The 17,812-nt window shown below is 49.2% G+C and overlaps 1 protein-coding gene across 2 annotated transcripts; it reads left to right on the forward strand.

Annotated features, from left to right (window-relative positions):
• Window positions 1–3,075: 3,075 nt before the first annotated feature.
• On the forward strand, window positions 3,076–17,580 carry LOC109378159 (carcinoembryonic antigen-related cell adhesion molecule 6-like). 2 transcript variants are annotated; one of them, XM_019634625.1, is made up of 5 exons: window positions 3,076–3,218; window positions 8,562–8,921; window positions 12,410–12,688; window positions 13,092–13,346; window positions 17,082–17,580. In XM_019634625.1, exons 2-5 carry the CDS (start codon window positions 8,618–8,620, stop codon window positions 17,321–17,323), a joined length of 1,080 nt encoding a protein of 359 aa, XP_019490170.1. In that variant the 5' UTR covers window positions 3,076–3,218; window positions 8,562–8,617; the 3' UTR covers window positions 17,324–17,580. The 2 variants fall into 2 exon arrangements, with proteins under 2 accessions (XP_019490170.1, XP_019490169.1); XM_019634624.1 differs by lacking the exon at window positions 3,076–3,218 and adding an exon at window positions 5,054–5,137.
• Window positions 17,581–17,812: the final 232 nt, after the last annotated feature.

The raw sequence follows: 17,812 nt of genomic DNA on the forward strand, positions 1-17,812 counted from the left end.
AAAACCTCTAAATCTTTGCTATTTATTTCCAGGCTTTGTGGCCTTCTCCGTAGGGAGTACGGAGCTTGCAGGGAAAGTAAACAGACCTGTGACCCACCTGTGATCACCGGAAAAGGACCTGAATAAAGAGGACCCTTTCCCTCATTTGCCCTTTTCTGCTCATGGGAATTTTCTCTTAGCAGAAATTCACCTGAAACTCAGGGTCCGTTCTTTCCTGGGACACACAGGTGAAATAGTATGCCTGAATTATTCCAACCCCCATCCCCATTTCCTGGGAAAGAAGAGCTGTGGCGGGGACAATATTAACAGGAAAGGGTGAGAGTCACAAGCGCCCCTGTCCAGCCAGGAAAGTGCTGGGCTGTCCTTACACGGTCCCTGGAACCAAGGAACTGTGGACATCCTCCAGCCTTTTTCCCTTTGCAGGCGCAGGTAGGGACGCAGGTACACAGAAAATGGGGCTAGCTGGTGTCCACACAAATAGGAATAAGAATGGAGCAACCATGGACAGTGGACACGTTGTGGGTGTAACTTCTTCTCGGCCCCTTCCCCAGTGTCCTGAGCCCTCCTGTCCTCTTCAGCCCAGGCTCTGGAGGAAAGACACCCACAAAGCACATCGACTCTTCAGAAAAGCTACCGTCTTGCTTTGTCTCACATTCCCCCATGTCCTCCCTCTCACCCTCTCCTTGTCATTCCAAGTCTGCATGTAGTGCCCCTCATAACTCTTGATCCATCAAGACTTGCTCATGCCTCTCTATATTTGCCTATACGTTCCCCACCTGGGGTGCCCTCATCCCCTTTCTCCGTGGACCTGATCCTCCCCCTTCTTTTTAAAAAAATATCTTCATTATTATTTGATAGTTTTTACTTTTAGATACACTCTGCATTCAGGAAAAGTCCCTCCTGCTTTTCCAACAGTTCAAAAGGGAAATGTTGTATTTTTCCTTTTCCATTCACTCTTTTTTTTAAATTGGGGAGTTGTGGGAGGGGAACAGTGTTGGAGAATTGGGGAAGGGGACCAGCCAAGTTGTTGTTCTTCAATCTTAGTTGTAGAGGGCGCCAGTTGCCTTCTGGCTGCCTGTCGGCAGCTCGTGGCCTCTAAGCTCAAGGTGCTGTGTTCAATCTTAGTTGCGGGTGGGCCACCCCATCCCATGTGGGAGTTGAACAAGCAGCCTTGTTTTTAAGAGCGCACGCTCTATCTACTGAGCCATCTGGGCGGCAGCTCAACTCAAGGTGCCAAGTTCAGTCTTAGCTGGGGGTGGGCTTAGCCACCATCCCATGCAGGAGTTGAACCGGCAGCCTTGTTGTTAAGAGCACATGCTTTCACCAGCTGAGCCATCCTGCCACATGTTGGCAGCTCAGCAGCAGCTCACCTTGGGCGCAGCATCATTGGCCCATGTGGGAATCGAACCGGCAGCCCTGTTACTGAGAGCTTCCGCTCCTAAGCTAACTCTTAACCAACAGAGCCACTCAGCCGGCCCCCTCCTTCCCTTTTTTACAGCCAACCTCATTGGCCATCTTGCCACAAGGTCATCCCAACTGCCAAAGGAGGACATAATGACCCGCTCTAACTCCCACTCTGACTCTTCTTTGTGCTGTGACATGTCTAGGAGCTGTAACCTACACTCATATCATGTGTCCTATGGATCCCAAAGTTCCTGAGAGACAGGCAGGATGAGGCTAGTTGTGATTCTCAACAGCCCCCATCTCTCCTACACAAGGTCCTGGCACAGGAAATGGTTTGTTAAGTGTTCAGAGAATGAATACAGGAAGGAAAGATGGATAAATGGGTGCACACGGCTTCTGCTCCCACATGATTACTATGAGAGTGCAAAGGGCGTGAAGAAATGGACATCCACATACACTCCCAGTGGTGTACTGGTGCAAGTTTTATAAGTAATGTGTAGGTTTCTCTCCTAAGTGTTTTGTCTGTTTTAAAATAAAATCCACGTAACCTAAAATTCACCATTTTTTAGCCGTTTTAAAGTGTGGGGCCAAGGGAATGTGACCCATCTGGTCCTACCAGAGTTCTCCCGTGCTGCAGATAGACGAGTGGCTGAGTCCTGCGCTGACCCTGGGAGATGAAGAGGTGTGTTGTACTGTGTGTCCCCAGAATCAGAGTTTCTGTCCTGGACACCAGGCCCTGGGAGTGAGAGGGTATCGACTTGTCCATCTTTTCCCCTCTGACCCCCTGACACAAACCTTCCCTTCCTGACACACCCAGTTCCCTGATCCTCCATTTTCTCCCCCGCAGACCCACCGCCCAGGATTGCAGTCACACACACCGGTCCACCCAGGGGGCACACATGTAATTTACTAGAGACAAACTGATATATGTTCCTGGAAATTTGAGCTTGGTGACATCACATTAAGGAAGGAAGCAGGAGTTCTTGGCGCAACAGAGGCTGCGACTCACGGAGCTGGGACATGATGGAGCATTATGCTAATTGACCCGTGTATGTGTCTATGAATTGATGTTGAACAAACGCACAGACGAAGGCATGGAGACTGCTACACTTCCCTTCTTGTCCACCAGAGGGCGGCAGAGCTACTCCGCAGCCTGGAGGCACCCTGGGAGCTGCTGACCTCCCTCAGCAGCGTCCACAGCCCAGCAGGGTTCAACCATCACCAGTATCACTCAGTCCACAGTCCTCCTCGCTCTCCAAGCTCCCCACACTGGACTTGGTCAGCTCCTCCATCCAGCTGCCAGTCCTCTGTAGGCAGCTCGTCCCCACCACCCCTCTGTCTTAAACAGGGCAAACGTCCACTCATGCCCGCTCACACTTTAGGTCCCAGCCAAAAGGACACTTTCCCAGGGTAGCTCTATTATATGCTACCACCACACTAGGTATTTCCCTTCATACTTCCTCTAGATTATCATGAATTAGTGACTTCTATAATGACGTAGTAAATGCCTGGTTCCCTGCTCCAAGTACAGGGATCACATCAGGCCTGTTCTCTGTGGTATCTCCTGGCCAAGCCCAGTGCTGACATGGACAAAATGCCCAAGGAGTGCTCATAATGACAGAAAGAAATCGATCAAGCAGAGATGTAACACCAGGCCCACTGGACAGTGTGTGAAGACACATGGGCACTGGCACCATCAAGGGTTCTCCCATAGACCTACGTCCTTGACCCCATGAAGTCAGGAGTCTAGGTGTGCACAGGTGTGACGGATGAGCTCCTGCAGTAACAAGGACACACCACACCCACCCTCACCTGTGAGTTGTGAGCAACTTCACTCCCCAATATGGGCTCTCCCGGCACCACCTGGGCCTTCCACTCTAACAGGGTCCTGACCCCAGGTCCAAGGTGACTAAGCCCACCGTGACCACAGAGTGAGTCAGGATGAGTGTCCCCAGCCCTGACCATTCTGCTCTGTTCCATGTCACCTGTTCCTGGGCCTCTGAGAGCCTGGTCCTATGGGGATCCCCATACAGCCCCCCTCTCCCTGCCTGCCACCACTCATAGGGAAAGGCAGGTAACCAGGAAAGTCAGCTGAGCAGAGGACAGAGGGCCCAACCAGAACAGTCAGGGAGCACATGGGTAAGTCTCCGGGGTACAGCTCGGTCAATCAGACCCGAAGGGGCCAGAGTCTGGCTAAGACTTATCCCTGGTGACCTGTGGCCCACTGACCCAACTGACCAACCACCATAGGTCTCTGCTCCCAGTACACACAGAGACTCACTCTTCACACCCCCAGGAATTACTATTCCCTCTGGGACTCCCAGGCCCTAAGAGCCTGTCTGTGGAAGCTGTGACCAGGCTAGAGCCCCATGGAGGTAAAAGGTGGGTCCCCTCCTTAGCCTTCACCCAGCTTGACCCCTTCTCACCCCCAGAGTCATCTAAGTGGCCTTCCTGCTGGGAGGAAATCCAACCTTCCCAGAGCATTTGAGAACACAGGGAAGAGCCTGGTGTCCAGCTGGGTTTCTGTGTCACAAATGGAAATAATCCCCCTGAAGCTTGGGGAGGGAACCCCTGGGGCTGTCTGTGTGGTGCTGACAGACACCAGACCAGGACAGAGCAGAGGCCAATGCTGGGTGGGTAGGTGAGTCATCCTCTAAGGCAGCGATTCTCAACCTGTGGGTCGCGACCCCTTTGGGTCTCGAACGACCCTTTCACAGGGGTCGCTGGGTACTCGTATGTGGGCGTATCTGCATGTGGGCCTGGAGACGGATAGAGGAGCGGTGTCTTGATTGCTAAGACCATCGAAAATATGTGTTTTCCGATGGTCTTAGGCGACCCCTGTGAAAGGTTGAGGATCGTTGCTGTAAGGGGCCAGGGGTCCCCATCAGCCAAGCCATTGAAAGTCCACCTCAGGCCAATATGATCAGTATCCCCTGAAAGCTTGATAGATGCAGAGTCTCTAGTCCACCACACACATCCACTCAGAATCTGCATTTCAAGAGGATCTGCAGATCCTCCCTGTGCACAGGGAAGGGGGAAGAGTGGCCCCACTCTCACATCACAGGGTCTCAGCCTGGCCAGGAAGCTGGGGAGCTGCTGAAATACAACAGCATTTCTAAGGTGTCACCTGGGCATCACAATCTTTACGAAGTTCCACAGGTGATTCCCATGCAAAATGGGTGTGACATCCCTGTCATAAGAGTTCCTGATGTAGCCACCGAATCTCCTGCTCTGAAGGGAGCGCCAGAGGGATGAGAGAGGGCTTTGGGGAAGGGTGCTGAGTACTGGATGCCGGGCTGTGGAGAATGCCCTAGACACGGACACCTCAGGCTTGTGCTTGTCCAAACAGGGCGTGTGTGTATGTGGATGTGAGTGTGTGTTAGCCCGTGTGCAGAGGCCTCAGCAGTTCTCAGGCAACAGAAATGTAGACAGAAGGTAAACGGAGGAGGGCACAAGGGAGGCAGGAATGACAGGAAGGAAGGGGAGGGTCTTGGGCAGAGACCCCGCCCCCAGCCCACGTGACTGTGGAAGCACTCCTGCCCCCACAGAGGCCCAGCTCACCTGGAGTAGGGACATCAGATACAAGGCGTCTGGACAGAGGTGCCTGTGAGTGTTTCTGGAGCCTAAATTCTTCTCGCAGACAGAGGAACCCAGCAGGCATCAGACACCATGGAATCCCCCTCAGCCCCTGCCCGCAGAGGGCGCGTCCCCTGGCAGGGTCTCCTGTTGGCCGGTGAGAGGGGGCGATTCTCTAGGGGTGGACAGGAATCTGGGAGACAGAGAGTGGCTGGGGTCTCTTGGGTAGGACAGGGCTCTGAGAGGGAACAGAGGACTTCTGTTTGAACTTGGAGGGCGAGGACAGTGGAGCAGAGTACGATGGGAGAGGGGGCTCAGTAACAGGAAAATTCCATGATCTGGAAGTGGTGAGGGGCTGGAAAACCTCAATTACAACATTACAAGTAATTAATCTCCGAGCAGTAATTTCTGGTGTCAGGGTGACACCAGAAAAAGCTTAACCAGGAGCAATAAACATTGTCCTTAACGCTCTCAGAAACCGGTAAATACACACCAGGAGGAGGAGGGCCCTGGGAACACTCATTCATTCACCCACAGGTATTTGCAGCCTGTCCCAGGCACTGGGGGTACAACAAGATCAGACAAGCCCCTGCCTGCATGGAGCTCACATTCCACGGGGAGGAGACAGACAAAGAAAGATCCAGATGTGATGCCAGGTACTGACAAGTGCCATGAAGGGAACAGAGCAGGGAAAGGTCAGAAAGTGAAGACAGGGACTATAGAGGTGGGGGTCAGGGCAAGTGTCTCCCTAGGACGCCCCTGAGTGTCAGCAGGGGTCTGAGGGCAGGTAGGGGGTGAGCNCCCCCCTGAAAGTTGAGGCCCACTAAGGCACCTCTGGAGACTCAAGTCCCAGCTGCTTTCACCCTGCTGGGCCCTGCACCACCATGGGGCACTGACCACCACAGGCCACCTCTGCCAGCTCCCACTGACAGGGCTGCCAGCCTCCCAGACCCCTGTCCTTCTCCTGTGGAGCCACCAAGCAAAGGAGCTTGTATGGAATCATGATCCCAACTCCCCACCATCCTGCTCTGCACTTCCTGAGGACACTCTGCTCCTCCCATACTGAATCCACTTAGGGGTCCCCCATAGAAGATTGGGGGCCCCTTGTAGTCCCAGTTCAGTCACAGCTGCAGCACCTCCCAGCCCCTCCCTTTCACCCCCTCCACTGCTCAGCCCCCACCTTTGCCAACCCTAAGGGCATCACACCCACAAGTGGCCTGTGTCCCTATCACCCCCACCCCAACTCAGACCTCAGCTGACTCACCCTCTTCCACTTCTGTGAATCGAGCACCCCCAGGTTTCTGGCTCAGCCATCAGAAAGGTAATGGTCATCATGGGGGCTCCTGGCCCCTTTCTTCAAAGAAGTGGAGGCCCAAGGCCTCTTGGGGACCCAGAGGGAAGCTAGGCAGCATCCCCTTGGGCATGAACTGTCCTCCTCTGGGCCCTGGAAGACACCCTGCTCCTATCAAAGCCCTTGTCTTCCCCCCTCTGCCCCCCCCACTCCTTCCTGCCTTCTCCCCACAAGGCTGGTTTGCCAGGAAATCTCTTCCTTCCCCACCTGCCCCATCTGCCCAGGTTAAATATACAGATTTGTTCTCATATAAAATATTAAGAGGTTGCTTTATAGTCATAGATATTGTCGTATTTTCTTGTTAAAACTCATAGAGTAAGATGTCTGTCTGCAGAAGGATTTTCAACTTTGGAGCTACTCACATTTTGGACCAGATAATTCTTTGATGTAGGGGCTTGTCCTGTGCATTGCAGGACTTTGAATAACATCGCTGGTCTCTATCCAGTAGGTACCAAGAGTTCACCCACAGTTCTGACCACCAAAAATACCTCCAGACATTGCCAAAGATCCCTGGGAGGGAAAAATCAATACAGTTGAGAACCATTGAATGAGACCTAAATATATTTCTAAGGCTAAATCTAAAACAAGATATTGATGAATAAAAAAAAAATTAGAGATAGACTTTATGTGTAGCACAATGTCGTTTAAATAAATACAAAATATTTCAGGCAGAATAGAGAAGATGAAAAACCAGGGAAGAGGTCCTTTGGACACTGTTACATTCTGGTCTTTCCATCCAAAACATCTTTAACTACTGATCAAACATGAATTTCATGGTTTTCCCTAGTTAGGGAGTCAGAAAATGCAGCTGCAAGCAAAGCAGTCTCTTCTCTCATGGAGTTCAATTTCTAGAAGGTGTGGAGACAGAAAATAAACAAGTNATTAACTCAGCTTCAGGAGCTAAGCGGGCTGTGGGCCTCGTGTCTGCCCATCATCTCACTGCTCCTACCCCCGGGAGTAAAGGCCTCTCTTCACGTCCACCTGCCCTTACTCACCTGTGCTCCTCCTCTGTCCGACTCTACGTGAAGGGGCTCTGAGGTCCCTTTCCTGAATTGCAGGGTGGGAGAGGGGAGGCCGAGTTCCCCACAGACACCCCAGCAGTGCTGTCCTGAGAGGCGGGGTCAGGCAGGACCTCACACACGCACGTCCTGATCTGGAGTGGATGGCAAAGCCCTGACTCCACTTACTCCCTCAGGTCCTAAAAGAACCTGTGCCACAGTGGATGTCACATCTCTCCCGATTCTTTCAGGTAGGAAGGTTCTTGAAATACCCGTGAGGACCCACCTCCACTGAGGAAGGCCTAGCCTGAAATATTTCACAGCAGCCCAGCCAAGGCCCATGTGCATACATACTAAGTGACAGGGCCCATAAGGTCACAGGCTCACGACCATTGTCTCCACCTCTGGGGCAGGGACATCTGGGACCTGAGCATCCAACCTACATTGCCCACTCTGCATAGAATAATCCCTTTCCCCAGGGACTTGGGCCCTGGGGGTAGTTCTGGGTCAATAGTCCATGCTGTCATACCCTCCAATGTGAGAATCCTAAATGGGGACCCCGATGTCTGTCCCAGTAGCTTCACACTGAGTGCTATCTAAAGAGTATTTGAGGTTAGGGGTTGTGGCAGTATAAACATTTGCACTTATTTGTCTCAGGTGATGGAAAAGGGCCACATGAGCTCAAGGAGGACTGCAAATGACCTGCAGTGGATTGTTCCTGCTAGAATTGTGGCACAAAAGGGCTGGAGATTGAGGGATAAGGGCTGACCTTGGACAAAAGGCACATTAAGATTCAGAAAGAGGCATCTTTATGGGGTGATTAACTGATGGTTGCCTGTAGCTCACCAACTGGAAGACTGGGTTTTCAAAGGGTGTAACCACAAACCAGAATGACACCACTGGGTTATAATACAAAGTTGGGTGAGGAAAATACTAGAGACATTGGGAAGAGAAGACAAGTAACAAATCTACATGCAATGTCATTAGACCAGCTACTCTGATGTCCTTACCATCTTAAGAATCTTAACAATGAATGAATCATTTCTATGATTAGGAGGAAACATTCTATTAAGAAAACTATATCTTAGGAGTTTCTCTTAATCTTCAGATTCATAAACCAATTAATCATCCCTTAAGTATGACTCTACCTCCGAAAACGGACTCATTAGGTGACTAAACAATGTCAGGACCTCAGTCCCAGCACCTGNATCAATTTCTCTCTTTCCTCCTAGTCTCACTCTTAACCTTCTGGAGCCCGCCCACCACTGCCCAACTCACTCTTGAATTGATGCCGCCCAGCGCTGCTGAAGGGAAGGATGTGCTTTTTCTTGCTCACAATCTGCCTGAGGATCTTGCAGGCTATGCCTGGTTCAAAGGGGGAAGAGTGGACAGCACCCGTCAAATTGCATCCTACAGAATAGACACTCAAGTAAATAACCCTGGGCCAACATACAGCGGACGAGAGACAATATACCCCAATGGATCCCTGCTGGTCCAGAGAGTCACCCTGGAGGACACAGGATACTACACTCTACAAGCCATAAAGACACATTTTCACAATGAAGAAGTGACTGGACAGCTCCGTGTATACCGTGAGTGACTGACTCCTTTCTGACCTCTGGGTGTCGGGTGGGGTGAATTCTACTTCACACACACAGATCGACAGCCTGGACTCTGCCTCCATCCCCCCTGCATTACCTCCCAGGTTGGGGTTGCAGTATGTAGTGCAGGTCACACACAGTGGAGACAAGCTTCACAAGATCAGAGTTCCCTTCCCAGATTCCAGCCCCTGCAGACATTCACCCCAGAAAGAAGGACCAGACTAATGAGAGTAACTCAGCACAGGGAGACCAGTCTCAGGCCAGCCCTTGGGCCAGTCCCGTGACCATGACCCTGAGAAAGACCCTGCAGGGCTTGGTCAGCCTGGCCTGAGTGGCCCCCTGGGGTCCTGATGGAGAAGCTCAGCCCAGGCAGCCCCTCCCCAGACCCCTGACCCAGGGCTGCTGACTCCAAGGATGCTGGGGAGCCTGTCCCAGGTTGGGTTTGGCCTCCTGGGCAGGGCAGATTGGGAGGAACGGTTTTCCAGGTGTCTGAGTCCTGAGCTCCTAAGCTGGTCACCAGCCAGGTCTCAGCCCCAGGAGCCACATCTGGGCAGGAGCGGGGCCTGATCCTTCACCTGAGACTGTGCATTGAGCCCAGATGGACAAGGCCATAAGGCCATTAGCCGACTGCCCTGGTGGAGTTAGGAGACCCCAGAGCAAGGTCAGTGTCCCCAGGGAGGGGCAGAGGAGAGAATATGCTCCTGGCAGCTCCTCATCCACCAAGGATCGAACCAGGGAGCCCTCTCTCATGGATCAAATAATAACAGATGCTATTACCTTGGGCTGTACTTCTATTCCAAGCTTTAGGTCAGGTAATTGTGAAAGATTTAAGAATCACAGGCCATATGACAAGCCTGAAACCATTTACCATTCATCCTGTTTCATTCAGGGGAAACTGAGTTACAGGGGAACATAGATCATGACTGGTAAATCAGAGTCAGGCCAAGATCTGTCTGCAGTCACAGCTGCGTCCCCTCCTCCACCTGGGGCCTATTATGCATATATAGACCCTGAAACCAGCTGTTGGTTCAGATCCTTTCTTTTCAGGTGTCCCCAGCTCAGAGGGAGAGATTCTGGTGTGGGGAGTGAAAGCAAATACAGAATTAATCTGTTTCTACTCTAGAACCAAATCACCTGCAGTAATCATCACAGTCAGTGCTGGGACGCCCAGGCCTCCCCCTCAGGTGGCTGATGGCCCCTCCCTGCACTGGACTTGAAATCACTTATTTGTTTCCTGATGTGTTGGTGTCACTCCCGCTGGAGCATAAAGGAGAGGACTTTGCTTCTCATTCCCCACTCCACACCTGAAACCAGCTCAGGGACCAACATGTAACAAACACTCAATTGCTTTTGATGAAGGAGGAAGGATTTATGATGAGTCAATGAATGAATGAGTGAATGATTCATAATCTCTACAGATTCTGGAAGCTGGATGCAGAGTCCTAGGAGGTTTTGGCCACTCCTGTTCCCTGTACCTCCAGGGGCTGGGACCCACGTTCCATCCCTCTGATCACCTCCCGCCAAGTCCCCACAGGAGCCAAGTCTCATGGTGACTGTGGGGCTGTTTGCCATGGGAAGATTTTCCTGGCTGCACTGGTCTTTCTCTGGACCAGCCGTGGGCTCTTGGTCCCTGGGGTCTCTGAAGTCACCTGTAAGCCCCCCTGCTCATTACCATGGACAGTTCTGGCTCTCTCTGCTCCTTCCTGTCCCTCACCTGCCTCCTCCTTCATTCCAGCCACGCTGCCCTGTTCTCCTCTGCTTCCTCCACCCTGAAGCCTCCTGGGATTCTCCCACTAACACCGGTGGCCAGGCCCACCCTCCTGGGCAATAGGAAAGGACACAGAAATCAGTCAGAGCAGAAGCCCCTGGCTCCATCATGAGCCAGTTTCCCAGGTCACCAGGAGAACAAGCTTTCGCTGTGCTCCCTTCCAGGGCTCCTTCCCTCCATGACGCCAACAGGCGAACAGGCCACATGACGGACTATGACCCCTTCATCAGCGCTCTACATGACTCAAGCAGGGAGTCAAAGGCAGAAGGACAGGTCTCAGTCCCAAAAAGCTCTTGGGCTCACTTTACCCGACTCATGACTCACATCCTCGTCCAGGTGTGAGGCTCCCGTTCCTCCCAGTGGTTCGTTCCCGAGACCTTTCCAAGGTCGGGCTGGTGACCCTGTGCCATCTGACTGGTATACTGCCTACTTCACACACGTGTGTCCTCATGCTGACACCTTCAGCATTGGGTGGGATCCTCGCAGACAGTGAGCTCCACAGGCCGCTGTCATTTCTCTTAGACACTGCCCAATGTGGATGAATTTGATCAAGCTCTAGTTCTGTTTCCTGAGTTAGTGAGAGGGGAAAGAACGCATGCCCCATGCCCGTGTGGGGGCTCCTCCTCATTTGCCTCACTACTCATAGAAATTGGTGACATAAACTAGCTAACATAACACATTGTTTCCACTAATTTGGGCTCATACCTCCCTGTGTACAACAGAGAAACCTAGACTTCCGTTCTGATCACTTCTGTCCTCTTAACAGGACTCACATTCTCTCTCTCCCCAGGGAGCCACTGATTTAACACCCACTGTAGCATATTCCTTTCATCACAGTGTGATCCTGGTTGGACTGCAGAACCTGGTTGGTCTATGACCTTCAGTGCTCTCTAGAGAGATTCCTCTAGAAACTGGTCTTAGATCTTCGGGCATTGATAATGATTTTCACATATTCTTTCACAATTTAACTTCTACTCAAATTTCTGTCTCATAACTGTCTTTACAAGTAGTTTAGGAAGGTCAGATTTTCAACAAGGTCATGCTCCCCCATTTTCCACAAGCCACCCCTTCAGTATTTGCTACTGTCTAGGAGTATTTCAGTAGGAATTGACATGGTCCTCACTGCCCTCAGCAGGGGGAGAAGAGATGTTAAAGACCAAGGGCAGAAAGTGTGGTCCTGCCAAAGCCAGCCAGCTCCCGCTGTCCCCTCACTCTTTTCTGATCATTTCTAGTCTTGAATCTGCTCTACCCTCCATGGCATCATTATTCCATGTGAGTCACCCGAACAAACTGCCCCACCTCGAGCCTTTGCCATCTGAGCACTGATCTGACCTGTGGGCTTTCTCTTGGCCTCCCCATGTGTCATTTCTGCTCAAACGCCCAGTCCCCAGGTCAGGGAGTCAGCTGGTCAGTGAAGAACCAGGGCAGGTGCCAGGTGGTCTCTGACTCAGTCCCATGTCCTCCCATGATCAAACTCTGACACCTAATTGACAGTTGAGAGAGTCTGTGCTTTCTCCCAGACGTAGAGCTGGTGCCTTATGTTCTCTGAGTGATCATAGCCTCATGCATTTGTCTTGTGATACACAGACCTGACTTATTCTTTGAAGTACTCAGGTTGGCTGAGAGGTGAGAGGTGCCAACTCTGATTGAAGATGCCTTTGGAGGAATCAAAGGTACCACACAGGCAATGTTTTCTCTGTTATCTGCATAGCGGAGTTACCCAAACCCAACATCACAAGCAACAACTCTAACCCCGTGGAGCACAAGGACCCTGTAGTGTTCACGTGTGAACCTGAGATTCAGGACACCACCTACCTGTGGTTGATCAACAGTCAGAGCATCCAGAACAGTTCCAAGCTGGAGCAGTCCAAGGACAACAGGACCCTCACGATACTCTATGTCACAAGGAATGACATAGGACCCTATGAGTGTGAATCCCGGAACCCAGTGAGTGCCAGCCGCAGTGACCCACTCTACCTGAATGTTTCCTGTGAGTAACTTCTGCCCTCCCTGGCCCACACTGCCCACCCAAATCCACACTGCCAGAGGTCAGGCTACATTCGTCCCTCTCAGGTCCAAGTACACACACCCTCACCCCTGGACACCCATACTGGCCATCACTTCCTCTCCCAGGCAAATGCGGGCAGGCTCAGCCTTGAGCTGAGATTAGGAGAGCACGGGCTGCTCCTGTCTTGAGAGGTTCGGGATCAATAACCTCTCATGGAAGAAACTGGTTAATGTCTCAGAATCAGGATCAGTGAACACAGGGAGTTATGGTTGGGACTTTTTAAAACGACTGTGACCCAGCTCAGGACAGTGTGGCTCTTATACAGACAAGGAGTGTTCCCTTTGCTCTGATGACATCACATGTGGCTTTTTTCTCTTTGCTCCAGATGGCCCGGAGTCCCCCACCATTTCTCCCTCAGACACCCTTTACCGTCCCGGGGCCAACCTCAGCCTCTCCTGCCACGCAGCCTCTAACCCACCCGCATTGTATTCTTGGCTTATCAATGGGAGGCTCAAGCAATCCACACAGAAGGTCACTATCCCCAACATCACTGTGAATAATAGTGGATCCTATACCTGCCTCGTCCATAACTCTGTCACTCGTCTCAATAGGACCGCAGTCAGGACTATCACAGTCTTTGGTAAGTTGCTCCCTGAACCACCAGTGCTAAGCTCTGGGGTGGAGGTCTGTCTGATTTTCAGAAAACAGCCTAGAGGTTGTTTGCCATCTTGTGGCCATGGATACAAGCAAATCACAAATTCTTTCCCCTGAGCCCTCCCATTACATCTCTGTAGACTCTCTCCTCTCCTTGTTCTTCTGATTTCTCATAGTAGAACTAGGGTCCAGCCTCACAGTGTAGAAAGGGAGTTCTCTCAGCCCCAGAAAGCCCCACGTGGTCGAGTGGGCTTCAGAGAGGGGGGAAAAAACAAAGGTCCTCAAGGTCAAGTTGCTTCTTGTGTCACTAACACATTCTTACTGTCACCTTTTTATTTTCTGTTACCTACTCCATGTGCTACAATGGACATACAGGGCTTTGAATCAAGCTCACCTCTTTCCCCCCAAACAAAAGGATAAAACCGCCTCTAAGGACGGGTGTGCAGGACAGACTCCTGCTCTCTGCTATGCTCCAGGCTCACCTGGTGACTGACACTGCTCTGATGCCACCTGTGGTGGAACAGAGATCTGTGAAGAAGTTGCATGAGCGGCCTGTCTTCAGTCTGGCCTAATTGTGCCACCATTCGATATCTGTCTTTGATTTCTTTCAGTAATGTTTTGTAATGTTTCAGTGCACAAGTCTTTTCACCTCCTTGGTTAATTCTTAACTCTTTTATTGGGTTGTTGGAAAAGTCATGACGTATTTTTCTATGTTTTTCATTGCAAAAATGCGTCATGACTTTTCCGACAACCCAGTATATTTTTTGATGCTGTTATAAATGGAATTGTTTTCTTAATCTCCTTTTCAGATTGTTCGTTGTTAGTGAGTAGAAATATGATAGATTTTTGCATGTTGATTTTGTATCCTGCAACCTTGCTGAATTTATTATTTCCAATAAGGTGTGTGTGTGTGTGTGTGTGTGAGATCTTTAGTGTTTTCTACATGTGAGTTCATGTCATTGTAAACAAAGATCGTTTTACTTTTTTCCAATTTGGATGCCTTTTATTTCTTTTTCTTGCCTAATTTCTCTGGCAAGCACTTCTAATATTATTTTGAATAGAAATGGCAAAAGTAGACATCCTTGTCTTGTTCCTGATCTTAAAGGGAAAACTTTCAGGCTTTCACCATTGAGAATGATGTGAGCTGTGGGTTTTTCATATGTGGACTTTGTTGTGTTGAGATAGTTTCCTTCTATTCCAGTTTGAATGTTTTTATCATGAAAATATATTGAATTTGGTTTAATGTTTTTGCTGATTCATTTTCCTTATTAGTGATAGGTTTATTCATATTGTCTATTTTCTCGTGATTCCATCTTGGTAGGTTTTGTGTTTCTAGGAACTTGTCCATTTTATCTAGGTTATTCCAATATGTTTGCATACAATTATTTATAGTACTCTTATAATTCTTATTATTTCCATAGAATTGATAGCAATTTCCCCACTTTCATTTCTGATTTTAGTCATTTGACTAAATGTCTCTCTTTTTTTCTTAGACAAACTAGTTAAAGCGTTGTCAATTTTGTTTTTCTTTTCTGAAGAACCAACTTTTGGTTTCATTGATTTTTCTCTATTCTTTTTCTATTCTCTATTGTGTTTATTTAAATTCTAATCTTTATTATTTCCTTCCTTCTGCTAGCTTTGAGTTTAATTTGCTCTTTTTTTCTAGTTCCTTATATTGTAAAGTTAGGTTGTTGGTTTGAGGTCTTCTTTTTTTTGTTTGTTTTTGTTTGTTTGTTTTTAAGATTTTTATTGGGGAATTGGGGGAGGGAACAGTGCTGGGGAATTGGGGGAAGGGGAACAGACAGGGGCTGCAGCCTACGCCATCGCCGGCGACCCACGGCAGCCCAGCTCCAGGTTGAGCCATTGTTCAGCATCTTAGCTGTAGAGGGCAGTGTCACTGACCCTCATATGTGGGATCCGAACCGGGGCCCTCTGGCGTCCCAAGCCAGCTCTTAACCGTAGCGCCACTCGGCTGGCCCTGAGGTCTTCTTTTTTAATGTAAACATTTACAATGACAAATTTCTTGCACAAGATTCTTAACTTCTTGGAGCCTCATATTCCTCAACTGAAAATTACAGTAAGTGTGCCTGCTTCCTGGTGTTATTTTACGTATTTAATGCAATAATCAATTAAACACTTAGCAAAATGCCACACACAGAGGAAATGTTCCATAAGTGTTAGCTGCTATTATTATTGTACTACTATTATCATTAGCCTCTATAAAGTCAGGTAGTCCTAGAGTCCAATCCCAGATCCACCTCTTACTAGCCGTAGGACTTTGGGTAAAGTTTTCATCACTCTAAGCCTCAGTTTTGTCATCAGTAAAGTGGAAATAATGTCTATCTAATAGTGTTTATAGAACAGAGACTGGCACACAGTAAGTATTCCATAACAGTAATATTAATATTAACATTAATATTAGTCATCAACCTTGAGTTGATAGTGGATGCAGTAGAAATAAATAAGAAGAAACAAATGCAAACTGTATTATAAGGATGGAGGATACTACACAAAAATCATTGGGACATGGTTACTGACTAAGTATGGGAAAGGCAAAATAGGAGTTGAATGCAAAGTTTCAAGCCTAGTTTGTTAGTTTTCATCCCCTGAGATGTAGCCAAGATGGAATTAGACATACAAGATATTTATTGGAAAAAATGCCTGTGAAGGAAAGTGGGATGGGAGTGGGAGAAGCCTGGAAGATTCCTCAGCCACAGTGCAGATCTGATTCCTGTGAAGGAGAAAGAGAGGAATTTAGGCTGCAGTGCAGTTCTAAGAAAGTATCCACAAGGGTGATGGCAGGGGTGGGGGGGTGGGGATGGGGGAGTCCTTGAGGTAACTTCACCCATCAGAGGAAATCCATTTCTCACAGAATNAGGGGTGGGGGGGTGGGGATGGGGGAGTCCTTGAGGTAACTTCACCCATCAGAGGAAATCCATTTCTCACAGAATTGGGTTTATTTCAGATCCCTGCTGGGAACCTTGGGAAGTGTGGTCTCTGTGCAAAGGAAGTGGTGAATTCAGAATGCACTACCTTCTGTCAATTAAGTCCCCACTACAAGAGACCTGAGAGGCACATAAGCATGGCTGCCACACCTCATACACAAAAAGATGCAACCAAAAAATGGTGGGAAGTAATACAAAAGTAGCAATCAGCCTTTCTTACATTTCCAAAATTTCAAAAATATCTGAGTACAGGGGTGGCCGGATGGCTCAGTTGGTTAGAGCGCGAGCTCTGAGCAACAGGGTTGCTGGTTCGATTCCCACATGGGATGGTGGGCTGCGCCCCCCGCAACTAGAATGAAAACGGTGATTGGGCTTGGAGCTGAGCTGTGCCCTCCACATCTAGATTGAGAACGGCTTGTATTGGAGCTGATGGGTCTGGAAAAAATACATTGTTCCTCAATAAAGTTTAAGAAATATATATATATATATATATATATATATATATATATATATATATATATATATATATATATGGGTGCAGACAAGCCGGGATGGAATTGAATTGAGGAAAGTCTGACCACCAACCTAGATATACAGTGAGAGAAAAATATTACAAGGATATACTCAGCTAATCACCTCACAGCAACCTTCCACAGAAAATGTATTCCTCAGAGGAACAGGTAGAGACTACTTCATGTTGAGAGTTGTTTCCCAGGGCACCCCCATTGTAAAATAATGTCACCATCATTCATTCTTCTCTTTTCTGTCCTTGACAGATGAGGACTCAGCACAACCAACTCCTGGCCTCTCAGATGGGGCTATTGCTGGCATCGTGATCGGAGTCCTGGCCGGGATAGCTCTGATAGTATCCCTGGTGTACTTTCTACATATCAGAAAGACTGGAGGGTATGATGGCCTTTCTCTTGTCCTGCTTTCTCCAGGGCTAACCGCCATGCTTGGGAGAGGGAAGGAGACTCCCCTCTGTCTCTGGGCCTGCATCTGCTCCTCCTCCTTCTGAAACCCCTGCTTCTCGGCACTAATTCCTGTGGCCTCTCCTTCCCTGGACTTCAAACTTCCTGTACCCCACTTTCTCTTGGATATGGTTATTCCCATCCCCATCTGGTTTAGGGTGGGCAGAGCCAGTGATATTCTTCCATTCCCCTGGCAGGGAAGCCAAGGTCCAAGAAGGAAAACAAATGAGGAAATAAATGAAAGGAGGAGCAGGAGAAAGCGAGTTGTGTGCTCTGTCAATCACAGGAAGAGAAAGGGAGAGGAATAGGATAGGAAGAGAACCTAAGAAAAAGCAGAAACCAAAGGCCTCTTGAGCAATAAATCTAGAGAGAAAAGGGGAAAAAAAAAACCCCACAGCATCTACTTACAAAAGGGAAAGGTGTCAGGGTAGAAATAGGCTCAGAAGCAGATGCAAAAGAACGGACCTAAATAAATGCGAACCTCAGGCAAGCAGGAAAGGAGCGCACACTAGAAGTGATGGTGGGTACATTGAAGA

The sequence above is a fragment of the Hipposideros armiger genome, unplaced genomic scaffold (assembly GCF_001890085.2).
Source record: "Hipposideros armiger isolate ML-2016 unplaced genomic scaffold, ASM189008v1 scaffold_1780, whole genome shotgun sequence".
Classification (NCBI taxonomy): Eukaryota; Metazoa; Chordata; class Mammalia; order Chiroptera; family Hipposideridae; genus Hipposideros; species Hipposideros armiger.

What these genes read in the sequence shown, in the direction of transcription:
- LOC109378159 (XM_019634624.1), top strand. Translation starts at nt 5,074, where the DNA reads ATGGAATCCCCCTCAGCCCCTGCCCGCAGAGGGCGCGTCCCCTGGCAG. An exon ending in GCAGGGTCTCCTGTTGGCCG is followed by an intron (nt 5,138 to 8,561) that starts GTGAGAGGGGGC and finishes CTTTCCTCCTAG; the next exon opens with TCTCACTCTTAACCTTCTGG. An exon ending in ACTCTACCTGAATGTTTCCT is followed by an intron (nt 12,689 to 13,091) that starts GTGAGTAACTTC and finishes TCTTTGCTCCAG; the next exon opens with ATGGCCCGGAGTCCCCCACC.